At 48.4% G+C, this 18,505-nt stretch overlaps 2 protein-coding genes across 3 annotated transcripts; one reads left to right on the plus strand and one right to left on the minus strand.

The window, feature by feature from the left end:
• Positions 1 to 1,490: 1,490 nt before the first annotated feature.
• Positions 1,491 to 14,113, minus strand: Tmem127 (transmembrane protein 127). Of its 2 annotated transcripts, XM_021153899.2 has the most exons (4): positions 13,958 to 14,113; positions 13,234 to 13,551; positions 6,089 to 6,253; positions 1,491 to 5,301 (listed from the first exon to the last, which is right to left on the minus strand). In XM_021153899.2, the coding sequence occupies exons 2-4, from the start codon at positions 13,475 to 13,477 to the stop codon at positions 4,994 to 4,996; spliced, it is 717 nt and encodes a 238-aa protein (XP_021009558.1). In that variant the 5' UTR covers positions 13,478 to 13,551; positions 13,958 to 14,113; the 3' UTR covers positions 1,491 to 4,993. The 2 variants fall into 2 exon arrangements, with proteins under 2 accessions (XP_021009558.1, XP_085690511.1); XM_085834385.1 differs by lacking the exon at positions 13,234 to 13,551.
• Positions 14,114 to 14,269: 156 nt separating this feature from the next.
• Ciao1 (cytosolic iron-sulfur assembly component 1) lies at positions 14,270 to 18,181 on the plus strand. The gene is made up of 7 exons (XM_021151146.3): positions 14,270 to 14,560; positions 14,876 to 15,024; positions 15,321 to 15,432; positions 15,533 to 15,621; positions 16,110 to 16,311; positions 17,059 to 17,146; positions 17,749 to 18,181. The coding sequence occupies exons 1-7, from the start codon at positions 14,422 to 14,424 to the stop codon at positions 17,987 to 17,989; spliced, it is 1,020 nt and encodes a 339-aa protein (XP_021006805.1). The 5' UTR covers positions 14,270 to 14,421; the 3' UTR covers positions 17,990 to 18,181.
• The last annotated feature ends 324 nt before the right edge of the window (positions 18,182 to 18,505 follow it).

The following is an 18,505-nucleotide window of genomic DNA, read 5'->3' on the forward strand; positions in this document are numbered from 1 at the left end:
TTCAAGTATTTGCTGATGTTAATATTAACAAAAAATAAAAGAGTCAAACATGGGTAGGCTTAGGTGGGTGAATCTCAGTAAGTTTGAAGTCAGTCTAGTCTACAAAGTGACTTCTAGCCAGAGTTTACTAGCAACATCCTATCTACAGGGAAAAAAAAAAGGTGGAGAACATAGCTCAGTTGGTAGAATGCTTGCCTAGCAGCCTAGCATGCACAAAGTCCTGGATTTGATCTCAGTACCACCCACTTAAATAGCCTATAATCCCAGCACTCAGAAGTGGAGGCAGATGGATCAGGAGTTTATGGTCAACCCTTCTATAGCCAGTAGGATGCCTACCTGGACTACATGAAATGCTTTAAAAAATAGTAATAAACAACAGAACAGAAAAATATATGGAACCCTTCCCAAAAGCCAGGTGGTGGTGGTGCATGCCTTTAATTCATAGCACTCAAGAGGTAAAGGCAGGGAGATTTCTGAATTCAAAACCTACTTGGTCTACTTACTGAGTTCCAGGATAGCCAGGGCTGTTACACATCGAAACCCTGCATCAAAAATGAACCAAAGAGGCCGGGCGGTGGTGGCGCACCCCTTTAATCCCAGCACTCGGGAGGCAGAGGCAGGTGGATTTCTGAGTTCGAGGCCAGCCTGGTCTACAGAGTGAGTTCCAGGACAGCCAGGGATATACAGAGAAACCCTGTCTCAAAAAACCAAAACCAAAACCAAACAAAACAAAAACCCTCCAAAAGTATGACCTTCTGGCCTAGTGAAATTAACACTTAAGCCTGTCAACAAAATAGAAATATGTATGTATGCATGTGCAAATTTTCTTTGCCCTTATGTTAGACTGTAAGGGGACAAATTATGGGAAGAATAAGGGGCATCCATATTGTTCACACAAAAGGCTACCCATCACCCTGAGGTTTTTACAAAAGAAAACCCCCACAAAAATAGTGCAGTTAGAGATGCCATCTCCAAGAAGGCAGCAGAACAGACAAACATATGGGGTACATGGTCTACCTCCCCACAAGGTGTTCTCTTAGGAAGCGGGTTGCCATTTTTTAGGGATAGTCAGGACAAGATAGTTCAAATGAAGACACCTACAGGTCCTGCACTCTGAGAGAGCCATGTAAAGAGTAGACCAGAAACAGCCTCTTTGAAAGTTCTTTTATTAACTAACCCCTCAGACACATGATTGGGCAGAGATGGCCTCTACCTCCCCTTCAGCATCTTTGGAAAAGGCACCTCACCAGGCTTGGGTTTTCCACTCAGTATAATGGACAAGCCAGTCTACTCTGAGTCTCTTCTGAAGAAAGAGCCCCTCTTCCAGTACTGAAGTCTGGCATTCCCACAGCTCATAAGGAACTGATATCCCCAAAGAGTTTGTCTCACTTCAAGCACACTCATCCAGATTGGAGTCATCTTCTCTGTATGTTCTGCCTGAGCTAGTTACAATGGTACTCCCACAAGAAAGGCACAGGAAGACTACAGGCTATTTGAAAACAAAGGCTATAAAGTTTATTAGTTCTTTTTTTCCCTCCCCACAGAACCTTGTATTCCATACTGTCCTGGCCCAGGTACCTCTGAGTAAGAAACCAGCTGAAGATTTTGGAGTCATCTAGAGAGAATGACCTTTCCTCCAGATACAACAGCCACTTTGTGTTTTCAGAGGCCTCTCTCTGCTATCCTTATCCAACATAGCTCTCTTTTGAGGCACACTTGAGCTACAAGGCTGATCCCATCTTCTAGTGCATATGACAAGGATGGAGTTCCTGGGCTCTCTAACCCAGCACCTGGCAGTGATCATTCTCTCCTTCTACCAGGCCTGAGGGTCCTCCACACGATGTATACCTGTCCCCCCAATTTTCACACTCAGGTACTTTACTTAATATCAATAGCCCCTCCACATCACCATAAAACTGGATCTTTTTTTTTAGCACCCTCCCATGGCTTCCCATTGTTTTGAGAAATATCAGATAGGCCTTCAGCATCCCACTTCACACTACAACCTGACCACTACTGCCATTCCCTCAGAGGGAACAGCCCCTCCCTGAAATGTCCTCACACACCAACCCAGCTCCATCAGCTTCCCACCTGGAAGACGTTGGTAATTTTTCTGGTTAGATCCAGCCTCCCATTTCTAGCACAGGATTTCCCAAAGTGTCCAGGAGACGACTCATTTCACTGTTTCCTTGTGGCTGAGTCCATCTCCTGAGCTAAGGAAAGACAATCCTAGGAGAGAGGTCTTGTCAGGCACCCTATTTCTTTCATGGGGCTCATAATTTCATTTTGTGCATAATCCAATGGACCCTTCATATAAGTGTGCGAACGAACATGTATTGAGAAGATTATCAGTTTCCAGGAAAGACATGCATCCTGCTAGGAATGGAATATTTCCCAAAGAGAGCCCTAAATGCTTTCATACACTTGGGGTCCAGTGTATGGGTTGAGAATGAATGAACTAAGACTGTGGGTAGCCATCAAGGTATCACCCATCAACTGCCTGGAAGAGCGACTCTGCAGGTCTTGCTCATTTTTATTTTCAGGCTTCTCCCCAGTAAGTACCAGCAGAGGTCTGAAATAGCTCTTCTGCAGCTAATCAGGACATGCAGAGAGAGAGGCGGCTCAAGGTCTGTAGTTGAGATTTGGGGCAGAGCAACCTACTATATCTAGCTGTGGGCTTTGAGAACTTCCTCTGTGAAAGGTGCCAGGAGTGGGAGGCTCCCAAGGATCCAAATGTGCGTGGTGCAGGCGCATGCCAAGTCCCTCCTCACTTTGCTCCCTATTACAAGCTTTGTCAGTGAATGCCTTCTGCTTCTCTGGGAGGAAGAAAACAAACATCTGGAGAATTGTAACAGAAATGACAGGCAGCCACTGGCATTTGCGTTCTTATTTGTAGTTCCTGGTTTTTGTTTTGCCTTTTAATTTTTCCCCTTGGGGGGGAAACACAACCAGGGACATTTATATGACAAACTATCAGTGTCAGAATGGCAGGGAAAGGAGGAAGAAAGGCCCAGGAACAGGAAGCTAGTAAAAAGTGGGTTCCAAATCACAAGGAACGGTCCACAGGATCAAGTCCTCATTCACTTTGGCATGCATGTTTGGTGCCTAATCTTCTGGCCTGCTCCCTCAGGTGCCATGTTAGAGGGAGCTGGCTACACACTTCAGCAACCTGCCAACGATGAGCTCAGAACTTCACAGAAAGGTAGCCTTAATTTAGCTCCTTGACTTTGTGCTCAGGCATCACTTGGCAGCCTTTCTTGCCTCCGAGAGGGGTCTGGGAGAATGGGAGAGTCATACTGGGGCACACTTTGGCATTACAGCAGGGAACTCCAAGCAGATGCTTTCTTATGGGCACACTTGGTCTTCATCTGCATAGGCATTTGTCCACATATTCACCATTCTTTCTGGCCAAAGAATGGGGAGTTGACAGTCTTCTTGTAGTCACAGGTCAACAACTGTATTCATTCTCCATTCTTGTTCAAAATGTTTGTTGTCTTATGGGAGGGAAGAGATTGGAATTCATCTTCCCTTCAGCTAGCACTAGACTATTACTCCAGAGATGCTCATAACGGAACAAGAACAGCTTGCCTACCTGGATCCATGCTGCAGGCCTCTCAGGTCTTACCTACCTTGTGCCCCAGATCACCAGGGAAAAAAAAAAACCCAACACCCCCTCCCCCCACCAAAAAAAACTGGACCCAAGGCAAACAGAATACCTAGAGTAACAGCCCAGTAGCACACCACAAGACCAGCATACATTCCAAAACGGAAGAGGGGCATGCAGCAAGCTGTAGCCCCAAGTCACAGTCTAGGGCCACATTGACTCTGAAGGCTACAGCCAGGCCTGCACATCTGACAGGGCCCTGACACCAACCTGGTGGGCCTCTGGGTGGAGTACCTATGTGGAGAGTGGAGGGTCCTGCCCTGCTTGGCCCCTGTCCCTGAACTGAGGCCAGGTTACATCTCAGTGCCATAGTTCTGAGGAGCACCACGCTGGCCAGCCAGCAGGCCATAGTTCTCAGCCCCGTGGGGGCCATGTGGCCCTAGTTCCACAGAAAGGCCCCAGGGAGTCACAGCTGCCTGGAAGAAGGAGCCAGGACAGAAAGCCTGCATTCTGTTGGAAACTGGGAAGGCGTGACTATAGGCTCAGAGGGTGCTATGGTCCAAAATATTGCAGAGCCATAAGGGATGGGCTACATTTCTGAACAACAACAGCCTTATCCCTATTTTAGAAAGAGTATGGCTGCTATTGCTTGGTTTTGTTTTTTCCTTTCAAAACCACTCACATTAAACGGTGAAGGGGCTAGGGCACTCAGTCCCCTTCACTGGGGTCCTTTATAGGAGCAGTCTCTTGTCTGGTTCTGCTTCCTTGCCTGGTTCTAACCACAGGAAGCCAGGGCAGGGCAGGAGAACAGTTGCATTGCTCCCCAGCAGTGATTCCTTCTCTCCAGAAAACCAGAACATGTATGAGGAGTGCCTGGAGACTAAAGTGCAGAGAATCCACAATGTGGACAGCTGGGCCTGGGCACTCTAGAAGGAATGAGGGTCAGCCCAGAGATACACAAGTGGCACAAATGCTGGGCCTGGCAAAGTGAACTTGCATGGCATAGTCCCTTCCCCTTGTGCTCTGTTGGTACCTCTCTCAGGGACTGACCACTACCAGCAGCAACCCAAGGAAAGTCCCAGTCCCAGAGACATGGCCCACAGAGAGAGGAGACGTATCTGACCATCCCTGCTTGGAAGGAGCTAGTGAATAGGAAAGGAGCAGAGGGTACTGGGAGGGGAAAGAGTACATTATATGAAATCAGAGTCCCGGCTCTGCAGAGCAGGGACGCATGGACAAACCTAAAGGCAGAGTGTCTCCTGGGGAAGATTTGGTGAAGATGGTCAGGGTCCTACCGGTGAGACCTGCTGGGGGAAGTGGCTCCTCTGGGTGTAAGAGGAGCTGTGGCACTGGGGGAAGGGCTGCTGAGGAAGAGAGCCCCGGCTGGCATTAGGGTGTATAGGCAGGGGGTGGCTGGAATTGGTTGATGACCTCATACTCTGCTGGGTAGGGGTCATTCTCCTCCATCTCAGAGAGTAGCTCCAGTGCTTGTTCTTCTTCCTCTGTTGGATAGTGGCGCAGGAGGTTAGCTGCAGTAGCCAGGATTGAGGCTCCGCCAGCTCCTGCCACTAAGTAGAAGCTAACAGCAAAGGTGACATAGACTTGGGAGCCGTGGTACTTCTTATGCTGTTGCTGCTGGGCCAGGATGAGCTCAGAAGCCCAATAGGAAAAGCCAATGACGGTAGCACACTGTAGGACTGGGAGACAGAGAGACAGCACAGATGAGGGTCAGCAGATAGGATGCTTAAGGAGCGAATTATAACCTCTCACCAGGTCTCAAAGGATTTGCCCAGCCAGGACCCTAAGAGCTTTCTTAGCTATATGACTTTTGCCATGGACAGTTCTCTGACCCATCCTGAGTAGATAGGGTCTATCTTAAGAATTACTGTTCAATGGTAGACAGCTTGCTTAACATACACAAGGCTCTGGGTTCAGTCTCCAGCACCACCCCATGACCCCAAAAAAAGAAAAAGAAGAAAGAATACAACTAGATAAAGCTCCTGGATGGTTCTGGGCACCAAGAAGGAACAGACAAGATCGTGAAGTTTTAGAAATTGAGCCAGGACTGAAGTCAATCACTATCAAAAGCCAAAAAAACACATCGGCCCAGGCCTGACTGAGGAAAGTGGCTGGACGCAGCAGAGGAAGAGGCCTGGCAAGGAGTGGGGAGAAGTTGACGATGCACACCAGACACACTCTGCTGGCATACTCCAGGCAGATAGCCCAACTCCTTCCATGATTACATCAAGCCCTGAATACCTATCAACTTAAATTGTCATTTTTAGAGTCATGAGACTCCTGTGGAGTTCTAACATTCCCTCTAATACTGGGCAAGTTACTCACAAATGATAGACACTAACACTAAGGCACCCCAGGCCCTGAAAAGCTAAAGCTTACCGGGCAAGCTTTCCACAGAGAAACAGTCCCATGTACCACCCTGCTTCAGGGCAGATCCTCTCCCCTGTAAGTAGACCCTGGGCTTACCAGTGAGGATGTGAGCAAAGGCATACCGACGAGTAATCTTCAGAGCTGGATGCTTGGGCCCAAAGACATCCAAAAGGAATGCAGAGAGACTACACAGGATGCCCAGGAAGCAGAAAGCAGCGATGACCCTCAGGAGCAGCACTGTCTGGGGGTTCATGCAGAAATCTGTGGACAGAGAATGGTGGCTTCATCCCAAAAAACACCCTGAGGCAAGCAATGTACCTGAAAGGATTTTGGTTCCCATCCCCCCGGGTTCTCTGGGAGACAGAAGCCCTGGAGTGCATAGTATGTGCTCCTGCCACCCTGCTGAAAACTGGAGTTATCTGTACACCTCAAGTCCATTTCCAACAAGCCTAGTTAATTTCTATGTATGTATGTATGTATTTATTTATTTATTTATTTATTTATTATATGTAAGTACACTGTAGCTGTCTTCAGACACTCCAGAAGAGAGCATCAGGTTTTGTTACAGATAGTTGTGAGCCACCATGTGGTTGCTGGGATTTGAACTCAGGACCTTTGGAAGAGCAGTCGGCACTCTTAACCACTGAGCCATTGTGAGGCAGGATCTCATGTATCCAAGGCTGACCTCAACCTTGCTGAGCAGGGATGGGAGATGACCTTGAACTTGTGACCTTCCTGTCTCAACCTCTGAGGGGCTAGAATTACAGGCATGCACCACCACACATAACTTTATGGCACCAACCAAAGGACTTCCTGTATGCCCGACTGTCTCCAGACTGACAGTGCCCACTCCCACACCCCTTTTGCTTTTGAGATAGTCTCATTGTGCAGCCTAGGCTGGCTTCAAACTTTGCCTCAGCCTCCCGAGTACTAGAAGTACAGGCGTGTGCCACCAGACCTAACTTAAAGCCATTTTTTTCAAGATCCTGACAATTAAACTGGCACATTAAGCTATTTTGCTAAAGGATGCTTTAGGCCAGACGGTGATTTCTGAGCTGAAACAGCCAGAGAGAGCTGTTTCATCCTCCACTGCTCATCCTCTGTAACTGTAACTGCTCATCCTCCACTTATTCACTCCTTCCTTCCTTTTTCATTCCAAATCAGATATTGAACTTGGAATACTAAGGTAGTGAAGTAAGCTAAGTCAAACACAGAAGGCCAAAGATTATATGATTATGTTCAGGAGATGCCAAGAAGTCAGAGTCATTGACACAGAGAGCTGATGGCTGCCAGGAGCTGGAGAAAGGGAAGCAGTGTGTTAGCTGTGGGTTTTCAGCTTGGGATCATGAAGAGGTTCTGGAACTAGACAGTGGTGAAGACTAACAAGGATGTGAATCCATACTGCTGAGCTGGCCACTGGCTCACCCTTGTCATCACAGCACTTGGGAGGTGTTGCCAGGAGGTTCTGGAGTTCAAGGCCAGTTTCTTTTACTCACAAACCTGAGGCCAGCCTGAACTTCACAAGACCCTGTTTCAATCCCCACTTCTAGAAGCGCCCCCACAAAAGAGGGAGAGAAGATTCGGTTAGTACTAGACAGCTGAAATGCAAGTCAGCCGTGGAAAAGCTAGGAAGTCTTACCACAAGGCCCTGGAAGATTCAGAAACAACAGCACGTATATGCTACCAAAAAGGGGAGGAAACCAAGGAAAAATGCTAAAACAGGAGAGACAACATTCAGGAGTCCCCAGGGTGACAAACATGCACCAAAACAGAACAACTTGTATCTCCTTACAGCATTTAAATACCTTTCTAAATTTTTTTCAATTAAATAATACTGTCAGTCTCCTTTGAAGGTATGCAAACTGTGATGGCTTCCGAAGCATAGAAGAGAATAAGGCTGATACAAAAAGGAGCCAAAGGCAGGGTGGGTTTTATTGCCAAGTGTTTTCCTTTGAGCTGATCAAGTTTACAGGCTACAGACTCCTTTGTTGAGCTTTAATGTCAAATTCAGAATCTGAAGGTAACAATTTTCAATTTCTAGTATACATACATCCTGATCGCCGAGGTGCTGCTGCAATCATGCACTTGGCTCCCAAACACCACAAGAATGTAGACAGATGGAAGAAAGTCCAAGGAGCTAAGTGGTAGACCCATTGCCAACAAAAAAGATTCAACCCAGCAGATGCAGGCTATCATGGGATCTTGGGCAGCGGGAGATGCCGAGCATTTTGTGACTGATATGTTTATAGCCTCAGACTCAGAATTTTCCAGGTAGATGCTGGCTAGGCCCAGACAAGACTCAGATGGCTCCATCTGGCTACCTTCAGAGCTATCGGTTATGATCATAACTGCCGAGCATGTGTTTGGGACCAACCATCCAGCTTGGGTGATTACCTACTGCCATGCAGCTTGCCTGTCCATGAGTTCTGCCAGAAGCCAGCATCAACTATCACTGTATCTAGCACTGCCTACTTCAAACTCAGGGAAATTCTAAAGGGGCCTAGGAAGAAAGGCTTGAAAAATGAAGGGCTGATTCCTGGTTCTGATTTAAACATTATTGAAAACCGAACAGTTCTTTTGGGGGTCTGCATGGCATGTGGGAATACTGTGGCAAAACTTAAGTATTCTAGTACCACCAAGAATCCCTGCCAGAGGCAGGGTATAAGGGCTGACGTCACAGGCCACTTTGCAGCAGTTCACTTGCATTACTCAGTTTTACCAGGCACTGTGTAAAGAAGAGGGCAGAATACCTTTTAAAGACTAGTTTTTGATGATGGCTGAATACAGGATGTTCTTTTTATTATCCTTAAAAATATGTATCCACACCTATGTGCTTTTCAATTCTTTATTTTATTTATTTATTTATTTTGGATTTTCGAGACAGGGTTTCTCTGTCCTAGCCCTGGCTGTCCTGGAGCTCACTTTGTAGACCAGGCTGGCCTCGAACTCAGAAATCCGCCTGCCTCTGCCTCCCAAGTGCTGGGATTAAAGGTGTTCGCCACCACCGCCCGGCGTGCTTTTCAATTTTAAAACACTTTTATTGTAATAGACAAGATATGTACATTGATAGAGAGCTTCAAGAAAGACACCCCTTCGTCTGCCCTTCCCAAATGCAAACATGGCTGAAGGTACAGGAGCCTGTGCACACAGATGGTCAAGCATTATCTTTGCTAAGCCTGACTGCCACCCTGGAAATCATCATGTGATTCTTCAAATAAAGCGTCAGAGGCTTCAGAAGATTAAATGACTTCCTTCAGGTCACACAGTGACCCCCAGACACTGCATCATACAGCTCAAATGAGGAGTCAGAGGCTCCAGAAGGTTAGATGACTTCCTCCAGATCACACAGTGACCCGCAGACACTGCACTGTGCTGCTTGGAAACCGCTAAGCACTCACTGGCAGCTTTTCTTATTTCCTTGATGGAAATAATCAATCAAACTCTAAGGAGGTATATTGAAAAATAAAAAAGGTCAGATGGACTAACTAGTATGAATGCTGTCCAAGACAGCAGCTGCTGAGCTCATGAAAAAGTGGTGTAAGGACTCAAACCCACTCTAGCAGCAGCAGGAGCAGCAACAGTAACAAAAAGGCATGAAAAGTGTGGATCACTGAGGGATCATACAGGGACTTAAGACAAAACTGGCTTCATATGGTGTTTAAGCCTCTGCAGCTCCAAGGGCATCTGAGTATATCTGGACAGAGACACAAAAGTCCCCAAAGGCCAGGTAGGTAGACACACTTGACTTCTTGTGGAAGAGAGAAAGGCCGTGTGAGGCTGGGGCTTGACTTTACGTTTAACCAGTAGTTTGGTACACTACATTTCACAGCATGCTGTGTCTTCCCTCCAGTTGTGTTCTGGCCTGTTTATTTTGGTAAACACTGCTTGACTACCCCTTCTAGTCATCGCAGAAGGCAGCTGCTATGTAATAAGATCCTAAGGAACTGACTTTGGCCAAGGTCATTGGTGAGTCACAGGGCTGGATTTGTTTTGAATGCTCTGTCTCTTCCTGTCTACCTGTCAGTGTCTGACCTCCTCCTGACCCATGTGTGCTGAAGGCAGTAAAGCTAAGGTGGTTTCAGACCAGCTTCCTACTGTTCTTCCTTTCCTCCTTCAAGGGGGTTCAAGTGGGCTAGAGGAATGGCCACTGCCCCAGTCCCTCTGAGCACCTTCTCCCAGCTTGGCATCCCCTCACTGCAACTCTTGGCTTTCAGCCAAACCTGACATGGACCACCAACAGCTTGCTCTAGTGTCCAGATGACATCTTACAGATGTCAATGCTGTTGGCCAAGCCACCTGAGAACATCCCCCAAGGGCCTGGTGATGGCAACAGTATCTGTCACCACCCATCAGGTGCACAGGCCCTCCCTGGAAGATCCTTGGTTCTCCAGTGGCTGTTGTCAGCCTTGAGTCACTTGACATTAAATCCCAAGCTTCCTCATTCTCTAAAAGTGCTCCTGAAGCTGGTAGTGGGGCTGCCCTTTGCTGGCCACACTAGAGAGGCAGAGAGGGCTTCCAGGGTCTCTGTTCCTGACACCAAGCGTCTGGGTATTTCTAAGCTTTCTCTGGACCTAAGCCCAGAGAAGCTGTGTGAGAAGATTCAGAAAGGAATCTGCTGAGCTGGCTCTTCCTAAAGCCTTCACGGATCTGGTCACATGGCAAGAGTGAGTGGTTCTGCCTCAGGTTCACCAGGTTGAAACTTGAGAGACAGTGTGGGGGCTAAAAAACACAGCTCTGTCTGGGCTTGTGATAAAAACTAACAGGAGCAGCTTCAGCTTCCCAAACCTCCTTTGTGCTTTGAAAAGGGCCTTTTTTTGTGTGTGTGCCTTGTTGTGTGTGTGCATTTCCTCAGTCCTAATAAAAGCTTTTCTTTACTGGCAAAAAACAAAACAAAACAAAAACAAAACAACCCCCCCACACACACACACAAAACAAAAACCAATGAACAGTAAATGGTAAATTGAACATAGTTCTAACAGAAAGGAAAAGAAACTCAGAGGGCACATAAGAGTGTGGACATCAGAGTCACCACTTGGATAGGCTGTGTCTCTGAGTAGATTTACTTAAACATGAGCATTTGTGAATAAGAAATTAAGGCAAATGTGAAGTGTGCTTAGCTCTATGCCTGGTACTGCTCGAATTGGAGCCTTCTAGCCCACCTCACTCTGTTACCTGCAGAGTCCTGGCAGGGAGAGCCTCTCTGCAAGGATCAATAAATACCATATTTGCCCAGCACAGCTCTACTACTCCTTTCTGGAACTGGACTATTCCAGACTCTCAGGGTAGATTATCTGGTCGGCCTAAAAATCAACAGTCACACAGGATACCACATACCTGAAGGTCTATTAGACACCCAAAACACAGAGGTAGAGAGCAGAAGACCAAAGCTCCAAGAGACCAGACTCCTTGCCTTCTGCAATGGCTCACAAGGCCCCACTGCCAATGCTCCTATTTATAGACAGGAGCCAAGTGATCCTGGCTTCCATGGCCAAGGAGGTGGACAGAGAAGGCAAACTGCACACAGGCTAAGAGATCAAAACATGTAGCAAATGCAATGGAATGGTTAAGACAACATGTTTGAGAAGGTCTGGATAATTTCTTAGGGCAAATATATCTGTGAACAAACAAAGACTTACACAAGAACTGACTTTCTTTTAACATGCCTCTGATGGCAATGTACACCCAGGCAGGGTGTCATGATATCCTTCTTTACAACAGATGAAGAAAAACAAAAGATAAACATAATTAAGGATTCTGGCATCCACTGATAGGAGGCAGTATCAGTGATGCCACCCTGCAGGGCAAGCCTGGAGAGCTCGCTTCTCTTTTCTTCCTGGATCTCTGAAACAAGGATGAAATCAGACTGCCTCTCTCCACCACTTGAATGCTATGACCCTCCCATCCCAGGGATGACTTGCAAAGGACAAGCATCATAAACTCTTTCCCAGTTTGTGGTGACACTCAGCTCCTGAAACAGAAACACCATGGTATCAAATCCACAAGGCCTGAATGAAGGTGAGCACAAAGAAATGGAAAGGCATCCAGATTCAAACTCCACAGCTTTTGTGCCATCAGGTATATGCTAAAGAAGACCTCCATCCAGCGTATAATCTTGGTCTTAAAGAGCCAAACTCAGGAAGAGGGTAAAAAATATCTCAACCAGAAGCTTTCATCCTGTTTTCTATAAAAAAAACCATCCTAAAGCCTTGAATGTGCAAATATGCAAAGAGAAGCAAGTTGTTCAAGAACTCACCTCAAAAGACAACACCAGTGACAGGAGAGGGCTTCTCAGCCTAGACCTACAGCAGGGTTTTTATTTCAATGCAGAGGGGGGCGCTGACCTTTGCACCAAATCCTAGGGCCTGAGCCCTTCATGAGACACCTTGCACATATCTAACAGGAACATACTAGAACTAAAGAGTGTCAAAGAAGAAAGGTGAGGACTTTTGAGGCTAGTTCAAAGGACTTGAAGGCAACAAGATGTGACCATTGGGTCCCACTGACCACTTTTATGTTAAAAATCAGGAAGGACATTTCTGCTTTCATACTGCACAGCCTTTCTCCTCACTCCTAGAAACTGAGGAGTAGCTAGGAGGCTCCTGAGTCAGGCCCTCCTCTAAGCCCTAGACTCCTATCTCATCCAATAAACAGACCAGATGCTTTCTTCTGCCTGCTAGTCTGGGAAATCCGCTGATGAATAAAGCAACCGTCTTAATCAGGCATACCTGTAAAGGCATGGAAAACCAAGTTCCAACTGTTGAAGGTGTTAATAGAACTGGTATCTGATGACCTGGGATGCCACAAGTCCCCTCTATTGTAAGCCCAATTATCACAGAATACTAAAATGTCTTTTACAATTGGTCACATTAACAGTTCTGATTTCTCCATCGATCAAGCTGCCCCAAACAACTTTTCTGCATCTCACATGTCCGTTAGAAAGGGGAGGCTAATTGTAATACCTGACAAACACCCTTTTTTCTTCTACCTACCTCTGGCAGAAGCCTAAAATAGCAGCAGTTTGGATTAGCATGACGGTGAGGAGTAGGTGCTTGGCTGAATAACATCAAAATTAATGAGAGGCTAGACCCCCAAACAGAGCCACCTGGTGGGCATGGACACCAAGCAAGAATGGGGCTGTTTCCTTTGACAAATGACTCCTCTGGTTATCTATACTTAAGCCAGCCTCATATCTGTTCTGCACCGCCCCTCAAGCCAAGAGAGCAGGAGCTCAGCGCTCTCACCTTTTAGCAGATCCGGGTTTACATAGCCCAGCACGTCCGAGACCCCCAGCTCCTGGCGGGAACAGGTGCCTCCATGGATGTGCAACCAAGCGGGCTCCGCGAGGGCAGTGCACAACGCTGTGATGGACAGGGCGCCAGGCAGGGCCGAGGCCAGGCTCCGCTCCGGCTGCTTGGGAAGAGCGCTGCTTCCCGGGCTTCTCCGCCGGCGCCCTCCCGGCAGCCCGGCACCTCCAGGGGCATACATGCCCGGGGCTGCCCGCTGTAGCTCTGCGGTCGTTGGTGGTGGCCGCCGACCTCAGCGGGGCGCGCAGAGCCTGTCTGTACCCAGGTATAGAGCAATGCAATGGGCGGCTGGCCCAGAGCTGTCAGGGCCCGCACCAGAGACTGCGGGGTGGGACCCAGGGCTGAGCACAGACCAAAGGACTGCGGGAATTCGGGGGGCGGGGACCGAGGGCTCTGGATGAGGGGTGCTGGATCAGGGCTCGGAGAGGGCAGGGGACTACATTGGCTGTAGACATGCCAGGATGAACGGGCGGAGGTACTGGGGGCCGGGGGAGGGGATCGGCTACTGGCAAGGGGACCGGAGGAGACTTGGACCAGGGTTATCAGACAGAGGGGTGCTGAGGGGCGGAGGATGCGGCTGGGCCGCCGAGATCGGGAATCCGCACTTTGGGGTGCGACCTAAGCCTCAGTAACCCTCCCTACTCTAGTCCCTGCTCCTCACCGGTCAGCAGGCCTCAGGGCTGGGATGGCGCCGCTCCGCCGGGTCACAGGCTTCTTAGCTGCCCGGGCCAAACGATCCCAGGCCCCAAACCCGCAACGCCCAGACGGACCCTGGCCGATGCACTTCCGGCTTCCTCCAACCCCACCCCACCCCCGCCTCCTTCTTCTCCAGCCCTCCGCCCTGCCCTCCGTGCGCGTCACTGTGTGCGCGCGCCGCTTGTTCTTGCGCAGGGCATCAGGGTACTGGTAGTTCCGGACTGTCCCGCGAGGCTTCCAGTTACGGAGGATGAGGGGAGTGACTACAAGTCCCAGAAGGTCACGCGGCGTCAACAGCGGGTACGTCAATTCCTAGGGCGACATATTTTGCAGAAGCTGTACATCTGACGGTCTCAGGGTTCTATAGTGCCCAGCGCGTTTGGCGCGTTGCTTCTCTCGGTGTGCTTTCCTCACCCTAAAACAGTCGCCATGAAAGATTCTCTGGTACTGCAGAGCCGAGTCCCGGCGCACCCGGATTCCCGCTGCTGGTTCCTGGCCTGGAACCCCTCGGGGACCCTGTTGGCTTCCTGCGGAGGCGACCGTAAAATTCGCATCTGGGGCACCGAGGGTAAGGCCTGGCTTGGCTTTGTGGCCCTGGTGCCGAGGAAAACACTACTCTGAAAAGTGTCGGGGAAGGAGTGTGCCAGCGTCAACAGAGGCTGGAAATGTTGCGGGAACTGGGATATTTGCTGCGGTAGAAAAATGAGGAAAGTCGCCTGAAGAGCAGTTTAACAGTTTCAGGACCCCTTCCAGAGGAAGCTGTCGGTTGCATCGTAGTAATAATGGTGACTGACTTTGTCCCAGCAACAAGGTCCCACTTAAAGTACTACTTAGTGAATGGCATCGATGGCTCTCCAAAGCCTAGCCTGTTCTCTGCTTGCAGGTGACAGCTGGATTTGCAAGTCTGTCCTTTCTGAAGGCCATCAGCGCACCGTTAGGAAAGTGGCCTGGTCCCCGTGTGGAAATTACCTGGCATCTGCCAGCTTTGATGCTACCACTTGTATTTGGAAGAAGAACCAGGATGACTTTGAGGTAAACAGGGTGGATGGGAGCAGTTTATTACCTGTTTGCACCCCAGGGCTTGGTCATATCAGTTACAGCCTTAACTTAATTTTTACACTATAGAAATGGTAGCTGAGTATGGTAGTTCATGACTGTAATGCCAGCATTTGGGACACTGAAGCAGGAGGATTGCCGTAAGTCCACCAAGGTCATCCTGCTACAGAATGAAACCCTTTCTCAAACAACAACAAAACTGCTCTCTTAGATATTTTACTAGGGCCTAGGACTCTTAGCTGCCATTAACTCAATATCCTTTCCCTTTCCAGTGTGTGACCACTCTTGAGGGCCATGAAAATGAGGTCAAGTCAGTGGCTTGGGCCCCATCTGGCAACCTCTTGGCTACCTGCAGCAGAGATAAGAGCGTGTGGGTCTGGGAAGGTGAGTCTAGGTGCCTCTGGGTACAGCAGGAAAGCAGCTCGCTGGCTTTCAGCTTTGTCTCTGACTGGTCATCTCTGGGTCTAATTTGTTCCTCCCACAGTTGATGAAGAGGATGAGTATGAATGTGTCAGTGTCCTCAGCTCTCATACACAGGACGTTAAGCACGTGGTGTGGCACCCGAGCCAGGAGGTAAGAGTGAGACAGGGTGGGAAAGAACCTGCTATGGAGGTCTGTGCCCAGCCTTCCTCCACTCTTCAGAACCACTCTCATTCTTAGAGGGATTGCTGGGACTGTCCTGCTCTGACCGGGTTTGATATGGGAACCATTGTATCTTAGTTTGGGTTTTATTGTTGTGAAGAGACACCATGACCAAGACAACTCTTATAAAGGGAAACATTTAATTGAGTCTGGCTTACAGATTCAGAGGTTTAGTCCACTTTCATCATAGCAGGAAGCATGGCAGCGTGCAGGCAGACATGGTGCTGGAGAGGGAGCTGAGAGTTCTGCATCTTGATCCAGGCTGCTAGGAGAGGATCTCAAAGTCTACCCATGAAGTGACATATTCCCTCCAACAAGGCCACACCTCCTAATAGTGCCACTCCCCGAGCTGAACATATTCAAACCCCAGGCACCTCCTGGACCATACAGGTAGATTCTGGGTCCCCTTTCTCTTTCAGCTTTTAGCTTCTGCTAGCTATGATGACACAGTGAAGCTATACCAGGAAGAAGGGGATGACTGGGTCTGCTGTGCCACCCTCGAAGGTCATGAGTCCACTGTTTGGAGCATAGCCTTTGATCCCAGCGGCCAGCGGCTGGCATCTTGCAGTGATGACCGAACTGTACGCATCTGGCGCCAGTATCTACCGGGCAATGAACAAGGTGAGGGTCTAGGAGTTAAAGGAAACTCCTTTTCGTAGAGGTTTTTAGTTTGCCAGATATATGATCTAAAAGATGCAGTCTGCCATGAATCACAAATTGGATTCAGTTTGTCAGTCCCCAGAGAAGCACTGAAAGAACCAGGGATAGCTTTGTGGGACAAGAGGCAGGTGGCCACTTTGAGGCCAGCCTGGTTTACATCATGTTCTAGGACAGGGTGGGCTGGCTATACAAAGAAACCCTGTCTCTAAAAAAAATAAATAAAAAGCTGACCATGGTGGTGCATGGCTTTAATCTCTGTACTTGGAGAGTAAGGCAACTGAATCTTTGTGAGTTGAAGGCCAACCCGAGTTCCAGGGCTGCATAGTGAGATCCTGACTCAAAAAACGAACACCCAGCAGCATGAGTTGATGAGCTGGCTAATGGTAGGAATATCCAAACTGAATGTGAAGAGTGGGATTCCTTGAGGCAAGACAGGATTGGAAGGGAGGAGTGAAGCCGATGGGTTGGGTCGGCTAGTGGGTGGCCTGAAAAGGCAGCTTAGTTGGTAAGGTCTGGCCTGCAATGGAACAGGTCCTTTCTCCTTGGAAGGTTCCCGTGTGCAAGGCAGATAAGCAGCGTGGGAACACAGTTGGTACAAGGACTCTGATTGGCACGGGGATGAGGAAGGGCACGTTAGGGTCTCCTTTGTAATAATGCAGCTACTCAGCACATAGGATGTCTCGGGTTTAAGAAAAGTCTGTCACACAGGGGTGGCATGCAGTGGCTCTGACCCCAGCTGGAAATGCATCTGCACTTTGTCGGGCTTCCACACCAGGACCATTTACGACGTTGCTTGGTAAGACTTGATCCCATCCCCGTAGCAGGGATTTTAGAGATGGCACGGCCTGTGCTGCTCTGCATTTCTCCATATTAAGCCTCCCATGCTGGCTTGTAAGTGTCTGGCCTGGGGTTGTAGGAGCAGGATGTTGACTGTGTCTGGAATAAGATCCCAGGCTTTGGCAGTACCAGCCCTTAGGATTCACCTACCTTTGGATCATCCTGATATGATCATAAATTCTGATTCCCTCTTCTGATATACAGGTGTCCATGCAGATAGAACACTCATAAATTAAATAGATCTTTAAAAAAAAAAAAAGGAAAAGGAAGAAAGAAAGAAAAAGGAGAGGTTTAAGGATGCCGTGACATAGCCAACTGACTGCATGTGCCGGCAGGGAAAATGACTCAGTCTCATCTATAGCTGGAGTAAACAGGTGGGAGTAGGAGGAAGAGCCTTTGTAGATGTGGTGGATCTTAGTTAGGAAAGCTTTTCTAAGACACTTAGCTGAGGCCTGAGGTTTAGGAAGAAACTAGGCCAGGGACTGTTGAACACCTGTAATTTGCCAGGTTGGAGAGGCAGGAGTCATCGGCTACCCCCTGACTTGTATGTTCCTCTCTCAGGTGTCAGCTGACAGGGGCCCTGGCTACAGCTTGTGGAGATGATGCCATCCGAGTGTTTGAGGAAGACCCAGGCTCAGACCCACAGCAGCCTACCTTCTCTCTGACAGCCCATCTTCGTCAGGCCCATTCCCAGGATGTCAACTGTGTGGCTTGGAATCCCAAGGAGCCAGGGCTCCTGGCCTCTTGTAGTGATGATGGGGAGGTAGCCTTCTGGGAGTATCACCAGCCTGCAGGTCTCTGAGCTATAGCTTGACTTGGGAGTCTTGATTCCCACAGAAAATGTCCTAAGACTTCTAATCGTCAAGAAGACCTGAAGCATCCTTGACCTTCATTTTGCTCAGGACTATTCACTGTTTCCCTTCCTTGATATGAGGAAGCCATTGGAGAGAGCCACAGAACAGCAGTATATTGTATTAAAGTTTTGCTTGATTTAGGGCATGGTGTTACATTTTGGGGGTAAAATACATTTATAATCAATATATATGAATGAGTAAGAGCTTTTGAAATTGTGATCTTTATAGACATAATCCATCTGTGCTCCACTTCCTGTTTTATAAGTAAGGTCATTTATCGTTTCTTGTAACTTAACTATTTGGAATGGGCTCCACCGTCCCAACTCTAGAGCAGTTCTTGCATTTAAAACATGCAAGCTAGCTGTAGTGTTTTCCTAGCACTCAATCAGCAAAGACGGGCTATACTTGGCTGCATAGTAAGTTTGAAGCCAGCCTGGGATATGAGACCCTTTTCTCAAAAAACA

The sequence above is a fragment of the Mus caroli genome, unplaced genomic scaffold (assembly GCF_978045245.1).
Source record: "Mus caroli unplaced genomic scaffold, Mus_caroli_1 scaffold_2, whole genome shotgun sequence".
Lineage (NCBI taxonomy): Eukaryota > Metazoa > Chordata > Mammalia > Rodentia > Muridae > Mus > Mus caroli.

Coding starts and splice junctions, on each gene's coding strand:
- Tmem127 (XM_021153899.2), bottom strand. CDS start 13,477: ATGTATGCCCCTGGAGGTGCCGGGCTGCCGGGAGGGCGCCGGCGGAGA. Junction 6,254..13,233: donor AAACCCGGATCTGCTAAAAG/GTGAGAGCGCTG, acceptor CTCTGTCCACAG/ATTTCTGCATGAACCCCCAG. Junction 5,302..6,088: donor CTTTGCTCACATCCTCACTG/GTAAGCCCAGGG, acceptor TCTGTCTCCCAG/TCCTACAGTGTGCTACCGTC.
- Ciao1 (XM_021151146.3), top strand. CDS start 14,422: ATGAAAGATTCTCTGGTACTGCAGAGCCGAGTCCCGGCGCACCCGGAT. Junction 14,561..14,875: donor TCGCATCTGGGGCACCGAGG/GTAAGGCCTGGC, acceptor CTCTGCTTGCAG/GTGACAGCTGGATTTGCAAG. Junction 17,147..17,748: donor ACCATTTACGACGTTGCTTG/GTAAGACTTGAT, acceptor TTCCTCTCTCAG/GTGTCAGCTGACAGGGGCCC.